Source organism: Lutra lutra, chromosome 5 (assembly GCF_902655055.1).
Source record: "Lutra lutra chromosome 5, mLutLut1.2, whole genome shotgun sequence".
NCBI lineage: Eukaryota > Metazoa > Chordata > Mammalia > Carnivora > Mustelidae > Lutra > Lutra lutra.
In genome coordinates this window covers 46,754,565-46,775,952 of record NC_062282.1, presented here as the reverse complement: position 1 = coordinate 46,775,952, position 21,388 = coordinate 46,754,565, and the positions used below count along the sequence as shown (strand labels likewise).

The 21,388-nt window shown below is 42.3% G+C and overlaps 1 protein-coding gene across 4 annotated transcripts; it reads right to left on the bottom strand.

Annotated features, from left to right (window-relative positions):
- Positions 1-1,422: 1,422 nt before the first annotated feature.
- Positions 1,423-21,340, bottom strand: CNOT8 (CCR4-NOT transcription complex subunit 8). 4 transcript variants are annotated; one of them, XM_047731627.1, is made up of 7 exons: positions 21,102-21,340; positions 12,534-12,717; positions 10,316-10,509; positions 6,723-6,884; positions 5,825-5,969; positions 4,987-5,097; positions 1,423-2,943 (listed from the first exon to the last, which is right to left on the bottom strand). In XM_047731627.1, exons 1-7 carry the CDS (start codon positions 21,182-21,184, stop codon positions 2,794-2,796), a joined length of 1,029 nt encoding a protein of 342 aa, XP_047587583.1. In that variant the 5' UTR covers positions 21,185-21,340; the 3' UTR covers positions 1,423-2,793. The 4 variants fall into 4 exon arrangements, with proteins under 4 accessions (XP_047587583.1, XP_047587586.1, XP_047587585.1 ...); XM_047731630.1 differs by lacking the exon at positions 21,102-21,340 and adding an exon at positions 20,929-21,058; XM_047731629.1 differs by lacking the exon at positions 21,102-21,340 and adding an exon at positions 20,208-20,488 and having other exon boundaries at positions 12,534-12,685.
- Positions 21,341-21,388: the final 48 nt, after the last annotated feature.

Genomic DNA, 21,388 nt, shown 5'->3' with positions numbered 1-21,388 from the left:
TCTAAATTTAGGACATCTGGGGGTGCCTTGGTGGCTCAGCTGATTGTCTGCTTTCAGCTCGTCGTGGTCCCAGGGTCCTCGGATCAAGCTCTGCGTCGGGCCCCCTGCTCAGCGGTTAGTCTTTCTTCCTCTGCTCCCCTCCCCAACACTCATCCATACTCTCACTCCCTCAAATAAAATCTCTTTTTTAAAGATTTTATTTATTTGATAGATAGCAAGAGCTGAACACAAACAGGGGGAGAGGGAGAAGCAGCCTTCCTGAGAAGCAGGGAGCCTGATACGGGGCTCGATCCCAATAAATAAATTTAGGCCATCTGTACAGGCCCCACAATCACCAGCATGCCAAAGAACTTGGCTGAGAATCTCTTCCTGTATGTGAACATCCCAATGAAAACTTAGATCTGCTCGTATACCACACTTTTTTTTTTAAAGATTTTATTTATTTGACAGAGAGAGAGAGAGATCACAAGTAGAGAGGCAGGCAGAGAGAGAGAGGGAAGCAGACTCCCCGTGCAGCAGAGAGCCTGATGCGGGGCTCGATCCCAGGACCCTGAGATCATGACCTGAGCTGAAGGCAGAGGCTTAACCCACTGAGCCACCCAGGCGCCCCCGTATACCACACTTCTTAAAACTCCTTGTTTTATGCCAGCTGAAAGGGTGGGAAATAGTCTGGAGCCAGTGCTACAATACCAGAAGTTCAATCTGTCTTAAAAATCCACTAATGAAAAAGCTAATCCACCAAATGTAATGGAGTGGTCCCAGGACAGAATTAAAACTAGTTTTCCTATTAAGGCTGGACAATCAATCGGGGCTTATGAAGTGAGGAGACAATTCCGTTTACACAGTTAGCCATTAAAAACTTCCTACAAGGGGACGCCTGGGTGGCTCAGTTGGTTAAGCAGCTGCCTTCGGCTCAGGTCATGATCCCAGCGTCCTGGGATCGAGTCCCACATCGGGCTCCTTGCTTGGTGGGGAGCCTGCTTCTCCCTCTGCCTCTGCCTGCCATTCTGTCCGCCTGTGCTCGCTCTCTCTCCCTCTCTCTCTGACAAATAAATAAAAAAAAAAATCTTAAAAAAAAAAACCAAAAAAAAAAACTTCCTACAGGGACACCTGGGGGGCTCAGTCGCTCAAGTGTCTGCCTTTGGGTCAGGTCATGATCCCAGGGTCTCAGGATGGAGCCCTGCTTCTCCCTCTCCCCCTACCCCTGGTTCGTGGTCTCTTTTCTTTCACTCACACTCTCTAATAAATAAATAAAATCTTAAAAGAACAACTTCCAAGAAAGTGAGACATTTTATACGCAAGCCAACTTGTGGGATATGGAGACAAGAGTTTGGGGGCAGGTGAGATGCTTCTAATCACTGATTGCAAACAGCTATCTTCTACAGTCAGCAATTAATAGCTATGAAAGATCAAACCTTCATGCCAGTGGTTAAAAAGAAATCTTTATTTTACAAAATTAAAAACATAAATAATATTTACAAGCATCTTAAATACCAGCTTATAATACTTGACATTTTCGAATCATGTGAAATTGAGTTTTCCATAAGCTTTTAAAATGTAAGACTATTCATCCACTTCAGTGAGTTACCAGTTTTCATATTTCAAAGGGGTTTTTGGTTTTTCTAAATTGTCCGTACTGTAGTCATTCAAAAAACAATATAATGTACTTTTTAAATGACTAGTTTAAGGAAAAAAAAAAAAAATCAGTCCTGAGCTTCCTACCCCAGTTGTGGGATATTACTCCAAGAGAACTCTAACCAAATTCCTTACTGCCCTGTTTACATGTACCACTATTAACTTTTCAAAGACTCACATTCCTGGTACTCACATAATCAGTCTCCCTAAGTTCTCCTCAGGTTCGCCGAAAGGAAAAGCAGGGAGAACAAAGAGACGTGGAAAAATACAAAAGACCATCTGAAATCGCATTACTGAAAATATAAGAGTTATGGTCCAAAATTCTGATCTTAATTCGTTCAGGAACAAATATAGGATATTTTATTATATTAAGATTTAAAATGATTGCAAATGATAGACATGTGACAGCAAATCTCAGTGGCACAATGGAACACAGACTTAAAGACACATAAAGTGGTTAACTTAATACCCATTACCAATTCTGGAGTTCCTCATGAATAAAGGGTAAACATATTCAGAAGAATTTTGTTTTTAATAAAAGTTTTCATTATCTGGTCTTCAAAATTTCAGCACTGATTAATTCATTTCCACATAATAGCATATAATGATAAAGACTAACAAAGTGTGAGGAAAGCAAGGACTATAGAAAGGTCCAAAAAAAAAAAAGAAGAAGAAGAAGAAGGAAAAAGACATCTATAAACCAATTCACAAAACACCCATTTTGTTCCACTTTCCCTGGAAACCCTCAGCTCAGCTGAGAATCCCATCAAAAAGTCTTCATCCTCAGAGAGTAGCAAGACTTAAAAGAAAAAGGATGACAACAGATAAAGAGTTATATATATTTTACTCGTCTTTCTGACTTGTCCTGGATATTTAAAAAGGTGTCAAATGAGCCATGGATGCTGGTGGCAGGAAGCAACTGGAGAGAGGCTTGGGGATGAGGAATAGGGAAGACTTGTTTACAAATTCAGAGTCAACTCCCCTCTTCTGGATCTAAAATAAAGACATCTTTTGTCTTCAATACAAAAGTCTTTCAACGCGGATGGTAGGTACAGTTTGCTCAAAAGAAGCGTTTTCTCTTGGGGAGGAAGGGAAGTACACAGTCAGCAGAGAAGCACCACTCTGGGATCAGGCCTGCCCTACAGAGCCTCGACGCCATCACTGCTGCATGTTGTTGATGATAGCCAGAATGCTCATCTTCTCCTGGGCAGAGTCCACATCCTCATTCTGCTTCTGGGCCACTCCTGTGCCTAGGCCATAGAGTCGCCCACAGTATTTGGCATCATCAATACTGTCCTCAAAAAACAACTGCAGGATAGGACAGAGAACCCACGGTGAGAATCCCGCCAGCAGTCATGCCAAGTCTCACACTACTACATCAGCACCTCCCAGCCGTCTCCAAGCCCTGACGATCTACCCAACTAGGAAGTAACTTCATAAAGAAAGGCTCCAAATCTCTCCTCTTACATAGTCTTTTCATGCTCCCTTCTTAATATATACGCTCTCCTTTCTGAACAGACTTCGACTCTCCAAGAGTTCTACTGCCAGGATCTGTGGGCTGCTGCCACTGTTTAGTACAACCATCCCCATCTCCGCCCTTCTCTTTAGCAAGCAGTGCGGTGCTTAGAAGCTTGGGCTCTACACTCTGTGTGATCTTCCAACTCTCCTTCAGCCACAGTTCCCTATCTAGAAAATGGGCCAATAGGAGGCCTTTACAAGTGAGAGAGTGGATATTACACACTTCAGTAGGGTACCTCAACCCTGGCCCTACTGGCTGGGTAGGGTAATTCCTTGTTGGGGGCGGGGTGGGCGTGGTGGCATGAGGGGAGCTGTCCAGTGTACTGTAGTACTGTAGAATGTTTAGCGATGTCCCTGGCTGGTAGTGGGCATCGCCTCTGCTGCTCCAGACTGTGACAACCAAAAATGTCTCCAGCCATTGCCTAAGCAACCTCGGGGGATCATGATGCCACCAGCTTTGTTCTTCTTTCTCGGGACTTCTATAGTTCCACACAAATTATAAGATCATTGTTCTACTTCTGTGAAAAATGCCACAGGAATTTTGACAGAGACTGCACCGAATCTGTAAGACTGCTTTGGAAAGTACGGACATTTGCAGAATATATATTCTTCCAGGGGCGCCTGGATGGCTCAGTTGGTTAAGCATCTGCTTTCAGGGGCGCCTGGGTGGCTCAGTGGGTTAAGCCGCTGCCTTCGGCTCAGGTCATGATCTCAGGGTCCTGGGATCGAGCCCCGCATTGGGCTCTCTGCTCAGCAGGGAGCCTGCTTCCTCCTCTCTCTCTGCCTGCCTCTCTGCCTGCCTCTCTGCCTACTTGTGATCTGTCTCTGTCAAATAAATAAATAAAATCTTTAAAAAAAAAAAAAAAAAAGCATCTGCTTTCAGCTCAGGTCATGATCCCAGGGTCCTGGGACTCAGACCTACATCGGGCTCCCTGCTCAGTCCGGAGTTTCCTTCTCTCTCTCTCTCTCTCAAATGGATAAAATCTTTTTTTAAAAAAATGGATATTAATTCTTCCAATTCATGAGCCCTAAGTATCTTTCCATTTATTTGTGTCTTCTTCAGTTTCTTTCATCAATGCCTTGTAATTTTCAGGGTACATGTCTTTTATCTTCTTGGTTAAAGTGGTTCCTAGGTACTTTATTGTTTTTGATGCAGTTGTGAATGGGATTCTTTCTTAACTTCTTTCTGACAGTTCATTATTAATATACAGAAACACAAGATATTTGTATACTGATTTTGTATCTTGAAATTTTACTGAATTCATTTACTCTAAAAGCTTCTCGGTGGACTCTTTCGAGTTTTCTGTGTATAATATCATGCCATCTGAAAACAGTGACAGTTTTACTTCCTCTGTTCTAATTTGGATCCCCTGTATTTCTTGTGCTTGCCTAATTACTCTGGCCGGGACTTCCAATACTATGTTGAATAAAAGTGGCTAGAATGGGCATGCTTGTGTTGTTCCTGATTTTAGAGGAAAACCTTTCAGCTTGTCATGAAATATGCTGGTTGTCAGCATTTTCATTTACAGTTACATTTGACAACTCACAGAACTTAAGCATAAAATAAGTGAGTGTACAAATGTGTCCATATTAGAGAAATCAGAAGAAAAGCAAATTACAACAAGAGAACTGCAAAGAACACCAAGTATATGCCTAGACTTGAATAAGCTGAGGGAGCCTCCATTTCAGGATAACTTTGCCTCCCAAACTGCATATAATATACTGAACATCATAACAAACAAACAAAATAACTACTTTCAAAGTGATCAACTTCCATCAGAACTATAAATTTTCAACAAATCTCAGCCCACAAAGATAACCCACCTCCCTTACCTCTTTCATCCTGAAGAACGCCATTCCTGTCAGCAGCGAGTCTGAGCCTGCCTGGTGTTGCCTTCCAATTCTCTGCAAATCCAACTGATCAGCAACTTCCTGAAGACCACCCTGTAAATGTAAAGAAAACAAAGAGAGTATTTCAGACCCACCCCTCCTCTACTGGAATCAACTAAGTCCACTTTTTAGTTTAATTCTTTTGGTGATAACAAGTGGGAACAGGTCATTTACTAAGGCCTTACCCCAGCAATATTCCCTTTTTAACCCTCCAAAAAATACACTGTGTTATATTTCACTTTTCATTCCTTCCTTTTACATATCATTAATTGTATCAGACCTCTGCCCCATTTTAAAGTCCTAATGGCTATAAAACAAGATTGAGGAAACAGTAAATACCAATCCAATTCTAGACAGAAAATCTCTTACGTCAATAACTTACTAGGGTGCTGAGTTGCTGAACTATCTAGGATTAAGAACCCCTCTGAGTCTGGTACACTACAGACCCCATCCCTAACAAACTACATACACACCTCATGCCGCCAACGATTTCACTAGGTTTGTGAGCCCTAAGTGACAAAGGCCTCCCCCAGAATAAGAGAAGCAGAGGGCTCCCTTCATCCCCAGATTAAATACATTCACCACACAAATCCCTGTGCCAATCAGCTCTATATACACCCACTTCAGTACAATGCTGGCACCTAGAAGGCACTGAAGAATGCGTAAGGAGCAATAAATAATAATAATAATAATAATAATTTCTAAAAATAGTGGTAAAGCAAAATGACAAGCCTGTTTTGTCTTTTTTGTTGCTATTTATATTAAGAAAAATATTGTGTACCTTAAGATTTTTGCAGCTCTTCATCAGGTATTTCACATCATAAATGGATGGGAAAAAAAGGTTCAGAATATGAAAGAATTCATGTTCCTCTTCTGGCAAACGAGAATCCGTAAGTAACTTTACCATGTAGCCAAAATCATAGCCACTACAAGAGAGAATGAGGCAATGAGCTGAAAAAGCAGCAATTACCAGGCCCCCGAGTTCAACTGCTTTATTTCTCAAAACTTAATGGTGCTACCTTGTAACTTTCAGTTTTCCATAATCTATCCTACTGTAATCTGAACTTTCCCTCAAATACCAACAAACCAGGGGCGCCTGGGTGGCTCAGTGGGTTAAGCCACTGCCTTCGGCTCAGGTCATGATCTCAGGGTCCTGGGATCGAGCCCCGCATCGGGCTCTCTGCTCGGCAGGGAGCCTGCTTCCTCCTCTCTCTCTACCTGCCTCTCTGCCTGCTTGTGATCTCTCTCTGTCAAATAAATAAATAAAATCTTTAAAAAAAAAAAAAATACCAACAAACCAGACTAATATGAGAGACTTATAAGAGAACCCAAGGGGTTACAAATGTGGGTTTTATTCATCATAAACTACAGGCCAGCCACTTACAGGACAAGAAAAAGATGATCAAGTGCTTTGATCCTCCCCACCCTCCATCTTTCCACCTGGAATGTACCTACTGATAGCCAGCCACATGACAGAGCCCAGTACTGTGTGAAACAAACCAATATAAGCTCCAAAGTCTTTTTTGAAACAACTGAAACATGGCTAAGTTACATTTGAACTCCGTAACTGCCAATAGGTAGTTTAAAAAAAAAAAATAGCCAATAGGACTGCAGCAGTAACTTAAGAATGCAATTTCCTGTTCCCAAAGCAAGGGAAATACACATTATCTGGGACTGACCTATGAAACGAAAGCCATTTGACGTTGTCACAGAGAACCACCCCTGATGTCATAAGCAGCTCTGCAAAATGCAATGTGTCAATCCCTTCCTCTTCATGCTTCTGAAATTGCAGTCCAGAGTTAGCGAGGAGATCTATGGAATCCTGGGAGTACATGTCCTCTCTAAAAAAGAAGGTATTCACTTCTTAATCTAAGAGAAGTAGTGGGCAGCAATATTAACATCACCTTGCAATTACAGAACAAGTATTCTTGAAATACTTTCATAATTTAGTAACAGATCAACTCATTCTTTCCAGTATTCCAGCAAGCAAGCAAAGTAGATAATCTTTTCTCTGTGGCCGATGGAAAAGACTTGCCCCCACAAAATAAATTTCTTAATTATAAAAGATCCACATTTCTCCCATTATTTATAGAAAAAGAGAATCAACCAATACAAAAATATTTAAAATACCAGAAAACTTTTAAAAATGTCCTTATGGGGGCGCCTGGGTGGCTCAGTGGGTTAAGCCGCTGCCTTCGGCTCAGGTCATGACCTCAGAGTCCTGGGATCGAGTCCTGGGATCGAGCCCCGCATCGGGCTCTCTGCTCAGCAGGGAGCCTGCTTCCTCCTCTCTCTCTGCCTGCCTCTCTGCCTGCTTGTGATCTGTCAAATAAATAAATAAAATCTAAAAAAAACAAAACAAAACAAAACAAAACAAAAAATAAATAAAAAAAATAAAAATAAAAATGTCCTTATGGGGCGCCTGGGTGGCTCAGTGGGTTAAGCCACTGCCTTCGGCTCAGGTCATGATCTCAGGGTCCTGGGATCGAGTCCCGCATCGGGCTCTCTGCTCAGCGGGGAGCCTGCTTCCCTCTCTCTCTCTCTCTCTCTCTGCCTGCCTCTCTGTCAACTGTGATCTCTCTCTGTCAAATAAATAAATAAAAATTTAAAAAAAAATAAAAAATAAAATAAAAATGTCCTTATAATATTATATCATAGAAACAACTGCTAATAACTCAGTTTATATATTCTTGAAGGCTATTTTCTCTACATACACATACACAACTCCAGCCTTATATCTACACAGCGCAGACCATCTTTCCAGACCAATGCTCAGAGATATACCACATCCTTTGCAACTCTGGCATAATATTCCCCTGCAAAGATACACCCATCAATTTAAACAGAGGAATATTTATAATGCCACACATCACAAAAGTAGAAAAATAAATTATGTAACTCCTTTCCCACTAGATTTCACTGTTATTTCACTTGTTCTTCACATAAACTTAGGACAACTAGGAAAAGAAAAACACAATCTTAAATTTTTTCTACTAAATTAAAACCAGTGTTGAATCATTCTGTTTTGTTTCACCTAAAATAAGCATTGTTTTAAACACACACATAGGGGCGCCTGGGTGGCTCAGCGGGTTAAAGCCTCTGCCTTCGGCTCAGGTCATGATCTCAGGGTCCTGGGATCAAGCCCCGCATCGGGCTCTCTGCTCAGCAGGGAGCCTGCTTCCCTTCCTCTCTCTCTGCCTGCCTCTCTGCCTACTTGTGATCTCTGTCTGTCAAATAAATAAATAAAAAATCTAAAAAATTTAAAAAAAAAAAAAATAAAATAAAATAAAAATAAAAAATGGCAGAACTGCAATTTATCTCCTAACTGGAGAATTAACTTTATTTTTCATTTTGAACAGACTTATTGAGCTGTAATTCACATACTAAACATTTACTCATTTGAAGTATACACTTCTGGGGCGCCTGGGTGGCTCAGTGGGTTAAGCCGCTGCCTTTGGCTCGGGTCATGATCTCGGGGTCCTGGGATCGAGTCCCGCATCGGGCTCTCTGCTCAGCGGGGAGCCTGCTTCCCTCTCTCACTCTCTGCCTGCCTCTCCATCTACTTGTGATCTCTGTCAAATAAATAAATAAAATATTTAAAAAAATAAATAAATAAAGTATACACTTCTGGAATGCCTGGGTGGCTCAGTTAGTTAGGCGTCTGCCTTCGGCTCAAGTCATGATCCCAGGTCCTAGGATCAAGCCCTGCAAGGGGCTCCCTGCTCAGCGGAGAACCTGCTTCTCCCTCTACCCGCCCCTCTACCTATGATTTCTCTCTCTCTTTCTCTCTCTCTCTTTCTCAGATAAATAAATAAAACCTTTAAAAAAGAAAATGAAGTAGGGACACCTGGGTGGCTCAGTCCTTGAGCATCCGCCTTCGGCTCAAGTCATGATCCCAAGGTCCCGGGATTGAACAGGCTTCCCTGCTCATCGGGAAGCCTGCTTCTCCCTCTCCCCCCTCCCTGCTTGTATTCACTTTCTTGCCTTCTCTCTCTGTCAAATAAATAAAAATAAAATCTTAAAAAAATATATATATAAATAAATAAATAAATAAAGTATGCACTTCAGAGTGTCTGGGAGGCAGTCAGTTAAATGACTGACTCTTGAGTTCAGCTCAGGTCATGATCTCAGGGTCATGAGATGTGTCAGGCTCTACTCTCTACACAGAGTCTGCTTGTGACATTTTCCCTCTTCTGCTACCCCTCCACCCCCAACTCTATACTCTCTCAAATAAATCTTTTTTAAAAACTTAAAAAAGAAAATATGCAATTTAATCACCTTTAGTATTTTCAGAATTGTGCAACCACCACTACAGTCAATTATAAACCATTTCATCACCTCAAAAACAAAACCCATACCCATTATGCAATCAATCCCCAGTACCCCATAATCTCACCACCACCTACACCCTGGACAACCACTAAACCTATTCTGACTCTATCAGTTTGCCTATTTTGAACATTTCCTATAAAAAAAGAATCCTATAATAAGTGGTCTTTTGTGTCTGGCTTCTTTTCCTTAGCATGTTTTCAAAGCACATCAATGTACAACATATATTACTACCTCTTCCCTTTAACTGTCCAAAAACATAGCATGGATATACCATATTTATTTTATCCATTCATCAGTTCACAGACATTTGGATTGTTTCCACCTTGGGACCTTTATAAATAATGCTGTTATGAATACTCCCATACAAGTTTTTGTATGGACGTGTGTTTTCATTTCTCTTGGGTATATGCCTAGAAATGGAATTGCTGGGTCACATGGTAACTCTACGTTTAACCTTTTGATAAACTGCCTGTTTTCCAAAGAGGCTACACCATTCTACTTTCCCAACAGCAATATAACGAGGATTCTAATTTCTCTACACCCTTACCAACATTTGTTGTGTCTTTTTAATTACAGCCATCTAATGGGTATGAAGTGGTATCTCACTGTGGTTTTGATTTGCATTTCCCTCATGACTAGTGATGGTGACCATCTTTTCATGGGTTTATTAGCCATATCTATATGTTCTTAGGAGAAATGTCTATTCAGATCTGATGCCCATTTCCAACTGGATTGTCTTTTTACTGTTGCCCTATAAGAGTTCTTTAAGAGGGACTTTACTTTCTGAGATTCCTTATTCCATCGTCTATTTGACTGCTGTGTCCAATCCTTACTTGGTTTCAATGGAAATAAAACTTCATATTAATAAAAACAGTCAGAAATCACAGTCTGCACAAATGTGGTAGATCTAAGAATAACACTGAGAATTTCAGACACTTACGTAAGATTAAATTTGAAGTTGAACTGCCAAGTGTTGATTCCAGAAGGATATTCTCCCTTTTCATTTGTGAATGTAAGGCCCAGCTGGATAATTTTTAGAAGGTCAACATTGCACCGTAAAAGCTGATACTGGTAATCTATGGAACTACGAAATTCACCAATTGGTCGTACCACAACACCTGGAAATTCTGTGTCCTAGAAAAGTAAAAGGTCTCTCATCATAAGGTTTCACAGAAGGATGCTGAGAATTGATAATTCATAAATAAAAATTTTATCTTAATTTATAAAAGTTATGTGACAAGACCCAAGCTTGGGCACAAATATTAAAATACTAATCTCGGGTGCCTGGGTGGCCCAGTGGGTTAAGCCGCTGCCTTCGGCTCGGGTCATGATCTCAGGGTCCTGGGATCGAGTCCCGCATCGGGCTCTCTGCTCAGCAGGGAGCCTGCTCCCTCCTCTCTCTCCGCCTGCCTCTCTCTCTACTTGTGATCTCTCTCTGTCAAATAAATGAATAAAATCTTTAAAAAAAATAAAATAAAATAAAATAAAATACTAATCTCATTGATACCTACACAAGGAGTACTAGAATCATGAAGTTTTGGGCAGCAAATTGGAAATCCTAGGCAGAATGTGAGTAAGAATATGGGGCACCTGGGTGGCTCAGTGGGTTAAAGCCTCTGCCTTCAGCTCGGGTCATGATCTCAGGGTCCTGGGATCGAGCCCCGCATCAGGCTCTCTGCTCTGCGAGGAGCCTGCTTCCCTCTCTCTCTGCCTGCCTCTCTGCCTACTTGTGATCTCTCTTTGTCAAATAAATAAATAAAATCTTAAAAAAAAAAAAAAGAATGTGAGTAAGAAGAGCTGACTAACTATAGATTAAGAACATTCTATATTCATATACAGTGAATTTAAAAACGTTTAGGTTTCGGGGCGCCTGTGTGGCTCAGTAGGTTAAGCCGCTGCCTTCAGCTAACGTCATGATCTCAGGGTCCCGGGATCAAGCCCCAGTTCAGGCTCTCTGCTCAGCGGGAAGCCTGCTTCTCTCTCTCATGCTCCCTCTGTGTGCTCACTCTCTCTCTAATAAATAAATAAAATATTTTTTTTAAAGATTTTATTTATTTATTTGACAGAGAGAGATCACAAGTAGACAGACAGGCAGGCAGAGAGAGAGAGAGAGAGAGGGAAGCAGGCTCCCTGCTGAGCAGAGAGCCCGATGCGGGACTCAATCCCAGGACCCTGAGATCATGACCTGAGCCGAAGGCAGCGGCTTAACCCACTGAGCCACCCAGGCGCCCATAAATAAAATATTTTTTAAAAAAGTTTTGGTTGAGAACATGTATGAATAAAAATACAAATATAGGGAAAGGAAATAGCTATTCAGAAAAAAACAATAGCTACATTTACTGTGAGTAAAAAGCCTGGAACAAGATCACAGACAGTTTTAAATATGAGGCTAAGGACTTACTGCTTATGAGTAATGCAGATTAGAGCAAACTAGACAGCACATGCCTCCTCTAGAAGAGACCCTCAATATCACCATGACACACATCTGCCTCTCCAGCCACTCAGTAACACGAAGAATGTGGATCCTGTAATGCCAGATCTTCCCATTTTTTTCCCAGAGATGTCAGAAATCTGGACTTTAAAGTTTTTTGTTTTTTGGTTTTTTTTAAGATTTTATTTATTTATTTTTTATTTATTTATTTGACAGAGAGAGAGATCACAAGTAGGCAGAGAGGCAGGCAGAGAAAGGAGAAGCAGACTCCCCGCTGAGCAAAGAGCCCGATGCGGGGCTCGATCCCAGGACCCTGAGATCATGACCTGAGCTGAAGGCAGAGGCTCAACCCACTGAGCCACCCAGGTGCCCCAGAAATCTGGACTTTAAAAGAGATCTCTTAATTTTTACATGGTGATAGCTAATTTTTAAAAACCATTTTTAAACACTGTCAAATTTACCCTATCTGCAGGACAGGACAGACCTGCCCTATGGACTGACATAACTTCTGCTTAAAAACTATTAAACACAAAGTAACATTACAAAAAAAAATCTAAGATATTGTAGGTTCTCAGACATACTGGCTACCATGTTTTATAAAAGCATCACAACCTTCCACCAAGTTTAATTTACCATGGGTTAGTGTTATCCTTTCTTTCAAAATCTCACATTGAACATTCCCTAAGTCCATAGAAGAAGGTGAGTCAAACAGAGCAGAGCTCTTTACCATAGCAATATAACTGTAACTGAGCACAATTTCTCGGATCTTCCTCATCTCTTCTTCTAGATTGCTGGCCCAGACTTCACAGATAACTTGGCTGTTCTCCACAAGTGCTGCAGGCATCTTGAAGAAACTTGGTAAGTCACTTTCAGCTGACTCTGTAAGAGGGTAAGCCGTTGGTTGATCTGATCTAGATTCAAAAACATATTTTGAAATCACATAAATTTACAAACTTGGATAATGTCAACAAAACAAAGATTAAAAAAAATCACTTCATCAGTTTAAGCTAAAACATTAAGACTATTTACATTAATTCTTCAGTTTATAAGGTAGGGAAATTTGCCTTTGTCAAGACAAAGACACACACACATACACACACACACACAATTTCTTTAACCCAAAGAAACTAAAATTAAGAAATCTGAAGGGGACGCCTGGGTGGCTCAGTTGGTTAAGCGGCTGCCTTCAGGTCAGGTCATGATCCCAGCGTCCTGGGATCGAGTCCCACATCAGGCTCCTTGCTCAGCAGGGAGCCTGCTTCTCCCTCTGTCTCTGCCTGCCACTCTGTCTGCATGTGCTCACTCTCGCTCGCTCGCTCTCTGACAAATAAAATCTTTAAAAAAAAAAAAAAAGAAAGAAAGAAATCTGAAGAAACTGGGGTGCCTGGCTGGCTCAGTTGGTGTAGAATGTGACTTCTGATCTCGGGGTTGTAAGTTTCAGACCCATGCTGGGTGTAGAGATTACTTAAAAATAAAATCTTAAAAAAAAGGAAAGAAAGAAATCTGAAGAAACTTTTACCCAAGCTGCCCTTTAGCACAGAAGTGAAAACCACTACCCTAAATCAGTATTTGAGCCCTTTTCAGACTATCTAAAGATTAAAATAGGCCCTAATGACCACAAATATTCTCTCATCTATGACTTTTACACTTTGCACAGAGACCAAATCAGGGAAACATTTTTAAGGAATCACTTTAGCCAGTTTGAAGGTATCAGGAACTCTGAAAGCCCGAAAGAATGTAGACCTAAAATCTCACATGTAAGTCTTTTTTTTTTTTTTTAAAGATTTTATTTATTTATTTGACACAGAGAGAGAGAGAGAGAGAGAGATCACACGTAGGCAGAGAGGCAAGCAGAGAGAGGGGGAAGCAGGCTCACCGCCAAGCAGAGAGCCCGATGCAGGGCTCGATCCCAAGACCCTGAGATCATGACCTGAGCCGAAGGCAGAGGCTTAACCCACTGAGCCACCCAGGCGCCCCTCACATGTAAGTCTTAACAACTACATCGTGAATATGGTCATGGGACTCCTCCCTCTGCCCCCTATAAAAGGGGAAATTCTTTTTCTCCACAATCCAAAAGTCATATATAAACTAAAGACAATTAACTAACTTAATATAGTGCCTCTTTAGATCTGTGGAAATAGATCATGAAGTGAGGGATTTAAGTGGTAAAAAACCAACCCCACTTGCTAATTTGAAATTTTAACCACCACAATGAAAGGAAGAATTGGAATTATTAATGTCTACTTTTAAACACATAATAATAGAAACTACACCATTCAACAAAAGGAACAGAGAAGATGGCAAGTATAAATAATTCATCTAGAAAGCATAATATGAGTTTAGTGCATATTCTGGGAGGAAACTATGGAGGGGCACAGTATTCTGCAAGATAAAACTCAACATGATTCAGCTTCAGAGTAATGCCATTATTATAATAATGAGATGCTTAGTTACAAAAAGACCAAAAGGAGCTTATCATAATGGCCTTTATTTAAAAAGGCGACCCCACCACATGCACCCTCAACGTAAGAGTGGGCTCCAGTACACAGATATATATTCAAAGGAAAATTCCTAGAAATAGTAAAATGAATCTTTGCTTCCTACTTTCAAGACAGGCAGATGCAATGGTAAGAATCTAGATCAAAACGAAACTGTCATCCTCAAATGTCATCATTTCTCTGAGAAAAATCTGAGAAACTGATCTTTTGGTTTGTCACCCTGGAAGATCCCATTTATTTAAGTACCCAACACTTTAACAGATGTTTCTCTGGAATTATAATAGACTGACTATAATTACTCTGAAACTTAAGGAGACAGTGGTAAGTTCCTAACAAATATGGGTGGATACTTCTCAAAGACAGAATCCATTTCTTCTCATTTCAGTCCTGTACATGATGGGCATGAATTTAAAGGCTTGCGAATGAATAAAGAACATCCAACAAGGGCAAAAGTTCAAGCTGAGTATGGAATAAATCCCATTATATAATCCTAATTAAGAAAATGTTAGTATTCTGATTAGATTATAAACTGTGTTTAAGGTTTTCCCCTGCAAGAGGGCACAAAGCCTTTTTTTAATGCCCATTAATATTAAATCAGTACCACTTCAATTCCTTATTTTTCTAACTTAAACAATGCACTTCCTTTTTGGTGTCATTTCAAGTATTACCATAAACTACTTTAGGGGAAGTGGGTATGACTGTGAAGACATTTCCATAAAAGCAAAGCATCAAAAAGGACCCAAGCAAAAAAATGCCTTTGGTCTCAAAGCAGAAAAAAGCAGGCTTATAAAGAAGACAATTGGGTATTTACACTAAATTCTTAGAACCAGCTCCCTAGTTAAGCAGCTCTTAAGGTTGTGTCAAAAGAACTCAGGAAATATCCTGAAGAGGCTCCCTCTGGTCGAAGAAGATATATAAAAGATAAATATATATAAAAGATTATAGGGTGCCTGGGTGGCTCAGTGGGTTAAAGCCTCTGCCTTCGGCTCAGGTCATGACCCCAGAGTCCTGGGATCAGGCCCCGCATCGGGCTCTCTGCTCAGCAGCGGGGAGCCTGCTTCCCTCTCTCTCTCTGCCCGCCTCTGCCTACTTGCGATCTCTGTCAAATGAATAAATAAAATCTTTAAAAAAAAAAAAAAAGATTATAATAAACACCATTATGAATAGTTACTACAATCAACGTCTTCAAACTTCTAAGACAGTGTACTATGAACTCACGGATTTTTTTTTAAGATTTTATTTATTGGGGCACCTGGGTGGCTCAGTGGGTTAAGCCACTGCCTTCGGCTCAGGTCATGATCTCGGAGTCCTGGGATCGAGCCCCGCATCGGGCTCTCTGCTCAGTGGGGAGCCTGCTTCCTCCTCTCTCTCTGCCTGCCTCTCTGCCTGCTTGTGATCTCTCTGTCAAATAAATAGATTAAAAAAAATCTTAAAAAAAAAAAAAAGATTTTATTTATTTATTTATTTATTTATTTTAAGATTTGTTTATTTATTTATTTGACAGAGAGAGAAATCCCAAAGGAAAGTTTCCTTTAATAGAAGTCATAAAGCTAACGAATACGGAATGATAGAATATCAGTTTTGTAGATCCTGAAGAATTCACAGATCTGGGCAATAATCATAATGGCATCTATATGGATTATTCAGAAAAGGGAAATCTATAAAGGCAGAAAGTAGACTATAGCAATGGAATGGGAACAGGCATTAACTGTCAATGGCATGAGGTTATCTTACCGAGGTGAGAGAAAGGTTACTAAACTCAACTACCTGATTACTGCACAACTCCATAAATTTACTAAAAATCTCTGTACTCTAGTTTTACAGTACTTAAATTGTACTTCAATAAAGTTGTTAAAATATCACAATGGCTGTAATAACCACAGAAAGAGACAACTAGGTATCATGTGCCTCCTGACAGAACACATCACCACTATGAATTACACGTGTCAAAAAAAAAAAAAAATCTAACTTGAGGGGTGCCTGGTTGGCTCAGTCAGTTAAGTGTTCCACTCTTGATTTCAGCTCAGGTCATGATCTCAGGGTCCTGGGATCCAACCCTGCAGCAGGCTCTGTGCTCATCAGGAATTCTACTTGGGATTCTCTGCCTTTCCCTCTGTCCTCACTCACTCCCCTGCCTCATACCCCACATGCTCACGCTATCTCTCTAAAATAAATAAAATCTTAAAAAAAAAAATCTAACCTGAATCTGATCAAACCTCTAGACCAATTTACAGGAAATAAAGAGGACAGAAGAACATGTTAAATGACACCACAGGAAGGCAATCAGCAAAATCCAGAAACTACTGTGGGAAACTACAGGATAACCCAGCTTCTTCAACAAACTGCAAGAAATAAAAGTAAAAGACTCTCAATAGACTTATCAACCAATCAAAATCTATAGACCCTAAATTGATCTTTAAACTGTTAGAAATTTTTTTAAAAAGTGGCATTTTCAAGACAAAAGTCTGAACAATGGCTGATTTTGGTTTATTGTATGGGGGTTTTGCTTTTTTTTGGTGTTACATTATCATGGGATTTTTTAAAAAGAGTCCTTATCTTTTAGAGATAATGTGACACAGGTATAGGTGGTAAGATATGAAATGTGGAGTTCTTTTTTTTTTTTTTTTTTTTTTTTTAATTTATTTGACAGAGAGATCACAAGCAGGCAGAGAGGCAGGCAGAGAGAGAGGAGGAAGCAGGCTCCCCGCTGAGCAGAGAGCCCGATGCGGGGCTCGATCCCAGGACTCCGAGATCATGACCCAAGCCGAAGGCAGCAGCTTAACCCACTGAGCCACCCAGGCGCCCAAAATGTGGAGTTCTGCTTCAAAATTAACAATGGAGAAATCTTACAACTTTGTACAGTTCCTTCCTCTACATTTTACAGATAAGAGAAGTGAAATTCAGAGACATAAATTTTATTTTTTTTTAAGATTTTTATTTATTTATTTGACAGAGACAGTGAGAGAAGGAACACAAGCAGGAGAGTGGAAGAGGGGGAATAGGGAGAAGCAGGCTCCCCACTGAGCAGAGTCCCATCCAGGGCTTGATCCCAGAACTCTGGGACCATGTCCTGAGCCTAAGGCAGAGACTTAACGAACAAGCCATCATCCAGGCGCCCCAGAGACATTAATTTGAAAAGGCACTATCATGACTTCCATTTCCAAGAAAAATTTTTTAAAAAAGCTAAGCCAGGGGTACCTGGGTGGCTCAGTGAGTTAAAGCCTCTGCCTTCGACTGGGGTCATGATCCCAGGGTCCTGGGATTGAGCCCCGCATGGGGCTCTCTGCTCAGCAGGGAGCCTGTTTCCCCCTCTCTCTGTCTCTACCTGCCTCTCTGCCTACTTGTGATCTCTGTCAAATAAATAAATAAAATCTTAAAATATGTGTGTGTGTATATATATATATATATACATATAAAATATGTACATATACATATAAAATATGTACATATACATATAAAATATGTTTTATATGTATATATATAAATGTGTGTGTGTGTGTATATATATATATATATATAATATATTAAAAAAAAAAATGGGGCGCCTGGGTGGCTCAGTGGGTTAGGCCTCTGCCTTCCGCTCAGGTCATGATCTCAGGGTCCTGGGATCGAGCCCCGCATCGGGCTCTCTGCTCGGCAGGGAGCCTGCTTCCCCCTCTCTCTGCCTGCCTCTCTGCCTACTTGTGATATCTCTCTCTGTCAAATAAATGAATAAAATCTTAAAAAAAAAAAAAAACTTTAAAAAATAAATAAATAAATAATAAACTAAGCCATGGGTGCCTGGGTGGCTCAACCAGTTGGGTGTCTGCCTTTGGCTCAGGTCCTGATCCCGAAGTCCTGGGATCAAGCACCACACTGTCAGCTGTCGCTGCTCAGCAAGGAGTCTGCTTCTCCCTCTCTCTCTGCCCCTCTTGCAGCTTGTGCACTCTCTCTCTCATAAATAAAACCTTAAAAAACAAAAATCTAAGCTACTTTCAAAAAGCTAACCCTTGTTACACATATATGATAAATATGGAACACAAGTACAGACCACTGGCAAAAATATATAAGACATCCTCACACCAAACCCTCATCTAGGAAAATTGTCGGGAAATTGCTTGCAAATCTCAAAATGTAGTGCCACTCAAAAATTGAAAAGGAATCACATTATGCACATTTAGCTTAGCATAAGAGGAGAGAAATAATAATAAATATACCAGTTTTGCCTGCCACTTTCCACACAGTGAGCACATGCTCCAGAAGGATCCTAAGACGGGAATCACAAACATATTGTTCTCCTTAGTTATTCTTCCTCCTTTTAAGCCTCTTAGTGCCAGCTGCACACAGTACACCTCACAATACGAAAGGACTATCCCATTCAAATATGTTCATGTGTGCAATACAGCCCCTAAATGTAAGCTAATTAATTACCTGAGTTGCAACCAGAGAAACAGTAACAAGTTTGAAAGTTGAAGGAAACACTGTGCTAGAATTACTGAGAAACAGAATGTCTATCTATAACTTTAAACCTTCCTAAGGAATTTTTAAGGATAACTATGATCACATGCAAAGTTTCCCTCACAGGCTGACATTAAACCTTGACTCCCACTTGAGTTACTCCACTCTACGACAATCTGACTACACACCAGTTACTCCTCTATATGAAAGCAAAAAACAAGTACTGATACCTATGCTGGAGGAGTTACTCCACTGTATGAAAATCTGACTACCACACGAGCTACCCTACTCCACTCCATACGAAAGCAAAAAACAAGCACTGATACCTTCTGTTTCGACTGTTCAAGAAGAAAAGGTCACACAGGAATTACTGAGGTCCCTGCCTTGTGCTGATCTGCAGTAAAATCTGTGCAGATCGCTCTTACTAACCTATAGTGTAAACTTCTCCAAAACAAAGCTCCTATTTACCCAGGAAAGCTCTAAAGCGCAAAGACGAATAAAGCCAACCGAAATCCTTCTCTGCAAGCAATCCAGAGTACCAGGTCTTGCTTAGGAAAAGAAAGTTGGGGTTTTCCGGGTTTTTTTTAGTTTAAGCCTAAGGATGCAAGGAGACAACATCACTTCCCCATTCCGAGAACTGAACAAAGGCTTTGCCGCGCAAGGATAAGATAGAAAAGGAAGTAGGAGCAAGTTAGAAGAAATGGCACAGCAGCTTCAAAGAGGGTCCTCTGTATACATCGCCGCGGTGGCCCTCGCCGTCCTCCATCACTCCCGCCCCCAAAACAGTGTCCGAGCACAACTACCATGGACTGAACCGCAGTTCAACCAGTTCTTAAAAACCAACCATGTGGTCCAGGCCTCCAGAGCAATAACTATGGTTCATAAACACAGAACGGCAAGGAAAAGTTGTGGGGCCAAAAGAACCGAGAGGCGAGAGGCCCGGAAGGATCCAAACTCAGGTCCTCCGCCTTACGCAGTCTCCTATCATCATTCTCTTGCCGTTCTAGATCACCCTCCCTCTCCAAACAACACTCATCCCGCCCCTTCCCTTGTAGCCACCTTTATTTCCCCCGAAGAAAAGACAATACAATTGGAGGCTTTCAGGCCTACATTCGAACCCATGCCACCAACTAGCTGTGTGGCTTTGCATAAGTTACTTAACCCCTCCGGTGCCTCAGTTTTCCTATCTTGTAAAATGGGTTCAATAACATACACCTCGGAGAACTGTAGGGGAGGATAAAAAAAAGAAGCATATAAAGTGCTTTATATAAAGTCCTGGCACATAACACTAATATTATTACTGTGTACTAGTGATTGGTATTATTACCACTATTCGATGGGCCCCTTTCTCCTTTTACACCCCCTTCCCCTCACTCACGCCCCCATTCCCCTTCTTCCCACAGGTCCCCGATGGCCTCCTACACTCTCATCTCACGCTCCTCTCCGGTAAGCGCAAGCCCGCTTACCCTGAGTAGCTGTGCCCGCAAAGCGCAGGCTTGCGGGCTGGCGGGTAGAGTCCCCCGGGAGCGGCAGCGGCGGCGGCGGCGGCGGCGGCAGCGGCCCCTGACCCGGCGCTCTTTTCCTGCCCCGGATCTGCTCCGGGAATCAAGCGGGCCAGTGAGATGGGCGCCCTCGTGCCCAGAGCGGCCTTACGCACTGCCCACCTAAAAACCTGGCCGAACCACTCTACCCATTGGATCCTCCCGACTCGCCTGCTCCTTTATCGTCACTCCAGACGAGCGCGCGCGCGCGCACCTGGTCAAGCCGGCTCCACCCCTTTTGCGCGCCCCGGAGACTCTGTGAGTGTTCGACCAACCCGAGCTCGCGGGAGAAACGCGCAGGCGCAAAACCAAGAGGGCGCCCGGAAAGCAGAGAGGCGGGGCGGCCTCGCAAGACGCAAGCGGAACGCGACCGGTGCTGGGCCTCGGCTCAGTTCAGTCAGCAACACCACACTGTTTCGGTTCTCCTTCCGCGCACCCAAAGGAGGGGCGTGGCCTAGAACTAGCCCCCGCTTGGGGGGCGTGGCCTAGACCCAAAGGCCGAGGATGGGGCGTGGACCTTCAGACCAAATCCCTCAAACTGTAACGTCCTCGCCATCCCGCTTTGATGGGCCGTTAAAGTCGTTGACGGGAGAGGATCCTCACCCCCTTCCCTGTACTAATGCAGCTCCCTGAACCCCTCACTTACAAATTGTCTATCTCCTGGCTTCCTTTCTGGCAGACAATTAGTTGGGGGTGGGGCAGCACCCCAAACCGAGTCTGGGTGACGTCCGGTGAGGCCCGCCTCCCTCCTCTCCGCCTCACAGAGTCGGCGAGCAGCGTTACCACAGCAACCGGCCCGCCGGGGCCTGCTCGACTTACAAAGAAGACGCGGCCTCCGGTGGGGAAGGAGCCCGGCCTCTGAGGAGCTCGGAGGCGGCGGACGCTAGGAAGGCTCTGCACATTTTCCTTGCGAGAGCCCTGGGCTTGGGCTGGGCTTAGAAACCCCAGAGCCTCCGTCCGTTCCCGCGATCCTCTGAATCCTGCGTGGACCGAGGGCCGTTTGCCAGCGCCTGTCCTCAGCAGCATTTGCGCCGGGCAGCCTCGGCCGCAGCGGGGCTTCGCGTTCTCCCGCAGTGGCGGAGAGGACAAAGCACTGACTTCCCGCA

What these genes read in the sequence shown, in the direction of transcription:
- CNOT8 (XM_047731627.1), bottom strand. Translation starts at nt 21,184, where the DNA reads ATGTGCAGAGCCTTCCTAGCGTCCGCCGCCTCCGAGCTCCTCAGAGGC. An exon ending in GTTACAGTTATATTGCTATG is followed by an intron (nt 10,510 to 12,533) that starts GTAAAGAGCTCT and finishes TTACTTTTCTAG; the next exon opens with GACACAGAATTTCCAGGTGT. An exon ending in AAATGGCTTTCGTTTCATAG is followed by an intron (nt 5,970 to 6,722) that starts GTCAGTCCCAGA and finishes TCTCTCTTGTAG; the next exon opens with TGGCTATGATTTTGGCTACA.